The sequence below is a fragment of the Exophiala aquamarina genome (genome assembly GCF_000709125.1).
Source record: "Exophiala aquamarina CBS 119918 chromosome Unknown aczIA-supercont1.20, whole genome shotgun sequence".
Lineage (NCBI taxonomy): Eukaryota > Fungi > Ascomycota > Eurotiomycetes > Chaetothyriales > Herpotrichiellaceae > Exophiala > Exophiala aquamarina.
In genome coordinates this window covers 262,980-269,821 of record NW_013550568.1, presented here as the reverse complement: position 1 = coordinate 269,821, position 6,842 = coordinate 262,980, and the positions used below count along the sequence as shown (strand labels likewise).

Below are 6,842 nucleotides of genomic sequence, written 5' to 3'. Positions count from 1 at the left end.
GCGACCGCGCGGTCTTCCGCAGATCCGCCACGGATGATACTGGTGGATTTCCCGGAGCGACCGTTAGTGATTCCCCAACACACCTCGGATGTACCTCTGCCTTGGTGGAGTTGATAGACGAATTTCGGTATTGCAATAAGGGGGAGGCGAGAGCATCACTGTTCGCTAGCAGGGCTCGGACAAGACAGCGAGCAACACACCCCCGGCATTTTGAGAGTCCATCAAAACAAACGTTACGAGAGAAGAACCCGGCCGGTTGAATCCCCCAGTAAAACCTCGCTTGGCCTGAATAGACCAGGGTGGGGCTGTGCCACCAAGGGACTTGCATGCGAAGGCGAATGAAGGATCCAATCAGACAGAAGCGGGATTTTGCTCGGCCATTCTAGGAGGGTAGAGGGATTATTGATTATCCGATCCGACGCCACGCTACAGGGTTTCGAGATCAACATCTCGAATCCCTGGCCCCTGGACCCCCTAGCCTGCCCTTCTATATCCACTTTTCCACCTCGATCTCTTATTCATCCCCCCGGGCGCCGCGACTCCTCCCCTAGTCTTTCAAGCCGCTTGTGGGATCGTGAACGGGCTGGCTCTGGCTTTCCTGGCTTCGTGGTTGCTACTTCTGCTTCTGCAATAGCCGGAAAGGCCTTCACACTATCTGCATGTCCCCGACTAGTTGCATAGGGGAGATGGTTCTTGACGCCGGAAGCTTCTCAGGCTTTTTCAATGGCACCCAATCAGTGCCCCAACCGTCCAGCCCGCTGGGTGCACTATGACATCGTGAACGACTCGCAGGTTGTTTCTCAGTGGCTTTTTGCAATCGAGCCATTTCATTTCCTGCACGCCATTAGATCTTCGTTCTTCCCTTTCTTATGCTATATCCACTCCGCTCAAATTCTTTGTGTCTTGCCTTTTTCCTTCCTCAGTCGTGTCATCAGACTGGGATTCGCCGATGTCCTTTCTTCGCATTATTCAATAGCAGTTCACTTCGTTGCGTGATCTACATCGCCTCGAGCCAGCAGCCTCCAGTTTCGCCGAACCTAGAGTCGAATTTTTCGATCAACGAACTCAGCCATTGCGCCTTATCATATGGACTCGTGAGGGCTTCATGTTGCGCAACTAATGCACGGTAGTTGTCCGGCTGCACTCGATCCATAACCCGTCACCTTCGCCTTTCAGACTGCGAGAGACATCCTCCATGACATTCATTACGACTTTGGTGATGCAAGACGAAAGACGAGGGGACTCCTCAAGGAAGCAGCCACTGCGATTACCTATCATTGCGCCCAAGGACGACCATTCCTCCTCGGCTAGTTCCAGCCGCAGCGGCCAGCTTGGCTCCATTAGCCCTGCTGTCCCTCTTAGGGCCCGCCTCCCTCCACGATCGAGAACCGGATGTTGGACGTGTCGTACGCGAAAAGTAAAGTGCGACGAAGGAAGGCCAATTTGTGGTCAATGTGCTCGTCTCGGACATCATTGTGACTACAGTCCACGACTGGCCTTTCGCGATGATACTCCCCGAGTCCTTGAGCGTATGCAAGATGTTACAATCGTCGCAAGTTCGGTCTGGGACTGTCAGTATATGAATATCATGCTTGATTAGCACTGCGCATGCTGACTTATTTTCAGCAACTTCTCCTTCTGTGACCGAGGTTAGCACAGGCTCTACAGGCGCCGACGATCTTCCTCCATTCGCTTCATTAACGACCGACGAGGAACGCGAGAAAAAGGCCGAACGATCAAGTCCAGGTACTTACAATGTGGTAGTGAACCAAGACAGTTTCCAACACCTACCCGAATATAGTGACGACGCCGAGTCCAGGAAGGAATTTTTATCGCCTTTACGGCGTGGATCCATTGCCACGTCACTTACCAGCAGTGCGGGTCGCGATTCCAGCACAGATGCGAAACCACACCCCGAAGACCCGAACGTGGTTGTCTTGCCACGGTTCGAAGATATCTCTCGTCGAGGAACGTTCAGCTCGAATAACCCACGATCGCCCTTGTCACCAACGACGAAGCAAATCATCATCAAAGACGAAGTCCCCGAAGAAGCAATCATCTTAGAAGAGCCAGATTTGATGGATGACAGAGATTCAGCTCAAGACGCGAAATATCTACATCAATTTCGTCATGTCGTCTGGAAACAACTTGTCCCTGCAGAACCTGATCAGAGAAACGGGATGATGAGGTCGAGCGTCAATGTCCTAGAAGCTGCTGCAAATGCTTTTGCACCTGTAAGTCCTTTGTATGTGGAATCTCTTCGGGCGCTAACTCTATCAGCTCTACCACGCCATGATGGCCGTCGCAGCGCTTAGCTTATCCTCACATGGCGGAAACGAGAGACTTGATGCATTACAACACTATCAAAAGGCTTTACCGGCACTACAGAACAGCCTAAGAAGCACTGAAGATTTATCATCGGACGGTGCATTCCTCACCCATTTTGTTCTGCTAGTCTATGAGGTAAGTGAGGTGCAATTCTGGATTTGGGTGTGCATGCTAACAACTAATAGATTGCTGCAGCCGAAGCTGGTCACTCAAACCTGTGGTCACAGCATCTCTCTACCCTATTGCGTATTTCCCTGCTACGACGTGAAGTATTTGGTGGCGAACGGTTCCCATACGTCGTTTGGTGGATTTCCAACATTGACTTGGACGCACTATTTAGCGGAGCTGGAAGAGGTGAATTTGTTGGGTCAATGTTGAACCACGACATCATTCCACCTCCAAGCTTTCACTTATATCCCCTTGGCGTTGATGGCTCGAGTGTTGTATATGCCAATGAACTGGATACTCTACCGACAATCTTACAACTCGATTACGAAGTTACAATCATCGCCGCTCGTCTGGCCCTGTTAGCTCACGAATTTCGACAAGATTCCGGATATGATAGCTCTGATATGATGGAGAAAGACCAGACTACCAGGATAAGGCAAAGCCAAGTTTTCGAGCTTCAAGAGGCGTTACGACAATTATGGGTGGCGCCAGGGGTGAGCATGATAGGGCATGACTTGGAAGCCCTGCCGGACCGTTCAAAACAACTATATGAACATGCTGCTACTCTATACCGAGCATGCATCATTTATTCACACTCTTCTATGTGGCCAGGGCAACGCCTTGAAACTTCACCTGACTATAACACCGAAATTGCGGTTGCTTCCAATCAGATTTTGAACATGACCAGGAAGGCCTTGGCTGAGGATCGATCGGATTGTCGCTATCTGGTGTGGCCTTGCTTTATAGCGGGGTTTGCCAGCACTGATGGCACATACAGAATGCAAGCCTTGGAGCTGATTCGGACGATGGAGAAGCACAGCATTGGCCGCAACACGACTGTGACAAGAAAAGCACTGGCAGCTGTCTACGAACGCCAGAACGAACGATTCATGAACACCGGTCAGAGTTTGGATGTGGATTGGATGGAAGTGATGCAAGAGCAGGGGCTAACGGTTGTAAATTTTGGACTTTGATTCTTGACAAGCAGAGCAAGCAGGCCAGATTTCTTTTTGTTCTTCCTATTCCTATATGATTCCCCTTCACTGCGATCCTTTCTACTCAGGGAGAGTATTTGGAGGCCTGAATATCAAACTCTCAGTTCTTTGCGGCCACCGAATGGCCCAGCGAATTATTCATGATGATGCGGCAATGAAGGTTTCGTGAGCTCCTCCTTCGGTTGAGGATGCATATGTCAATTAAGGCTACGTCTAGTGTTGTACAGCTAGGATGAATCGATACCTTTACCACGATATTCAAGGTGCTTTGAATCCACCTACCCGTTCGGTGGAACGGAGTTTCGATGTGCCCCATTTCCCCTATTCTCGTAAGGCTGAGACGATTCTATCGTCGTCGAAAATATCCGGACATCGGTTTTGCGAGGCGAGCAGGCTGCGCAAAACCGGTTCCGCTGGGCAGGGTACTTGAAGCCTCGTATATGCATGCGTCTAAGGCGGGACTAGGCCATACTAAGTGACGGCACGTGTGACTGAGAATCTGTCGGTTTGAACTTTCGGTCTAATCAGATCGGAGTAATGGCCATGAAGAGTGGACCCACGGTCGCTCGATCTCCCTGTCCTTGTTTCCTAACGTCCATCGCCCACCGCCATCTGCGGAGATATCCATGTGCGTGATCACCAGGTGCAGATGCAGGCGGAACAACCCCACAAAGAGGATGGACCGAATAATTATGCAAGATTGATCCCGCCCTACCGTCGCTTTCAGACCTGCTGTTCGTTAACGAGCGAGTAGTACCTAATGGATTGAATTCCCCGCGCCCAGAGGCAGAAGGCGGGGTATGTCGCGGATTCTGGGTGGAGCGACCAGCAGCCCAATTGGCTAATGGACAGATGGGCCTTTGATGATCTCCTTGTGAGTGACCGGGTGAGCAGGCCAAGGGGACGCTTTTCCATCTAGGTAGGCACCAAAGTCAAGGAGCATGCCGCCTTGGGCCCGGCTGGAGCAGGGATGCGGTTGCTTGGGGGCCTGTTGAGAGTTTCGAGTCAGTCATGCTCTCGACAGAGGAGGCACTACGAATGGTTGGAGCTCACCCCGCAGGCGGCGGTTGCAGGAGAGGGATTGTGCGCGGTTTAATGAGCTCCCTTCAGCGCCATCCTCCGACCGCAGTACGGATTACGCAGGTTCTCTCCTTGGAAAGGCCTTACCGTAAAGGCCAACCTGTTTGTTGAGTTCACCGCCGGCCGCTGTCAAACCCTGTGCGAGTTGTTCAAGCTAATGCAATGAGCTAAGAGGGGCTCTCTTCAGAAAAAGTCTCCCTGAAGGTTTGAAACACATTGCCCGCCAAAACCATGCGTTTGCGCCGGCCTCCGGTCTTTGAAATTGGTCTGTGTTGAATGTTGGCCCTAGTGAGTTCCCCTACATTAGATGCTCCGATGTATGGATCTCAATGACATATGTGGCTGGCTCCCATTCCCACCGCGCACGGATACAAAAGCCGCATTAATGGAGCAGAAGGAGACTTAGCACCCACTGGCATGTCGTGCATTTACGTGAACGTAACTCGGTGGACCTGAACCTCGAAAAGTCAAATTAAGGGCCGACTCCTGTCATGGAAGAAAGTTGCGCCGCGGGGCCCAACAAAGTCTTATGCTTTGTCAACCAGCGAGAAAGGAGTACATACACTCACAGCGAGGTGTGCCCCGTGCAGGAGCTTGGTCAACCTCCGCTAAGTTCTTCGAAATTTCCGTGCCTGATTTCCATGGTAACCTGAAACCGGCTCGGTGTGAAACCCGGGCTCCCTTGTCATAGGCGCTGCTCTCAATCCTGGGAGATCAACGGTGACGCATATGCATGATCTCTAGGTTTCTGGGCCCTAAATGGTCACAGGGGTTCAGCGGCTAAAGAGTTTATCCCCCTAGAGAAATTTGGATAGCCGAGAGGACCCAGTGCAGCTAATCCGTTTTAGGTAGTCACTAGCCGAACGGCCGGGCTTTCCCGTCGGCATTTGGCTACCGGCAACCTTAAAAGGCCCCCACTATTGTTCAATTGGCGTCCTCGCTCCTCCTAAGGGGCAAACACGTCCTTTTTTCGCTTATGCCATTTGTTCTCATCCCACGCATGTTAAGCGAGGGAGAGGGAATTAACGGCGGTGTATCTTGCATGAATATCCTAGTATGCTGGAACCACCTGGATACATCCAGGTAATGAAGACCAACAATCGGCGCTGGAGCGTTTTCAATCGCTCCAGACTGTCTCCAAGAGGCAATAACCAGAAGCGGAGAAGGCCTCTATGGATTTTGCGTTCACCAGAGATTAGGGCTAGCACAAGTCACGGTTATACGAAAAGGTCAGGCGTGGTCGGAGCAAAGGTCAAACAAGAAGAACCGTGATTATCCGATATAGACATCCCTGGCTGTGGGCGTTGACAACAGCCGGCAATCGCAAAGTTGAATAGTAGGCAGTTACTGGATGGAAAGCCTTTTCTAGAGTGAGAACATTGTTCTGTGTTGTGGCGATTCACACTACATTTGACACCGCTCATCTTGAAATTGCGAGACGATAGGTGCACCGATCGGTATCCACGGTAGGATTTTCTCGAATTGCTGCCTATGAATCAATTACCAACAAAGGTCTTCCGAGTACGTCGCCAGATGTCTGTATGTTTCACTGTCTGGGATGGCGCTGTGTGCCAGTACGCATTCAACGCCTGAAAATGATCAAGTCCCTGCACGTGCTTGTTAGTCAGGGTCTAGGGAAGAATGTCAACTTCTTGTTAGCTCAATAGGCCTCGATGTATAAAGCAGTAGCGCCACTCTTTCCAAAGCCCGCCTACCAAACTAGTGCCGCTTCCATTCCAACAGAGAGTGAGGTTTTCTTCTTCGATAATCATGGCTTAATATCGAACCTCAGTGCTGATCTTCAGTTTACAGAAGTTGCTCCTTCTGCTACACATTTGACTGTTTGGTGGACCTGAATTTGCTCTCACGTTAGTAATTCGGAACGATAACCAGAAGGCAGTGGACCTCTTTTTTAAGCGTTATCGATGGTCGCATCCCAAAATTCACCCTTTACGCCACAATGAATTCAGCCGTCGGGAGAACTAGGACGGTACATTTCTCGTGAACCACTACAGAGATGGATCCCCTTGTCCATGTGTTATCTCTTTGCTACCACCATAAAAGTTATGCCAAGGCCTTCTTTCTGGCTGTCATCCTTACAACTTGCCAGCCACACGAGCCCCACCTTCGAAGCGTCAGCTCGAGCGCGAGCCTGCAACGCTCCGCACAGATACTCGTGCCAAGGAAGTCCGGCGCAAAATTTCAGGTGATCAGGGATCCCTCGGTCATGTTAAGCCTGACGAGTAGCCTGTACATGCCCCGGAGGCGAGC

General features: G+C 51.0%; 1 protein-coding gene across 1 annotated transcript; it reads left to right on the top strand.

Moving 5' to 3' along the window:
• Positions 1–1,538: 1,538 nt before the first annotated feature.
• Positions 1,539–3,470, top strand: A1O9_11966 (uncharacterized protein; the record flags this gene model as incomplete). The annotated part of the gene is made up of 4 exons (XM_013399112.1): positions 1,539–1,575; positions 1,627–2,234; positions 2,281–2,463; positions 2,514–3,470. The coding sequence occupies 4 exons, from the start codon at positions 1,539–1,541 to the stop codon at positions 3,468–3,470; spliced, it is 1,785 nt and encodes a 594-aa protein (XP_013254566.1).
• Between the last annotated feature and the right edge of the window lie 3,372 nt (positions 3,471–6,842).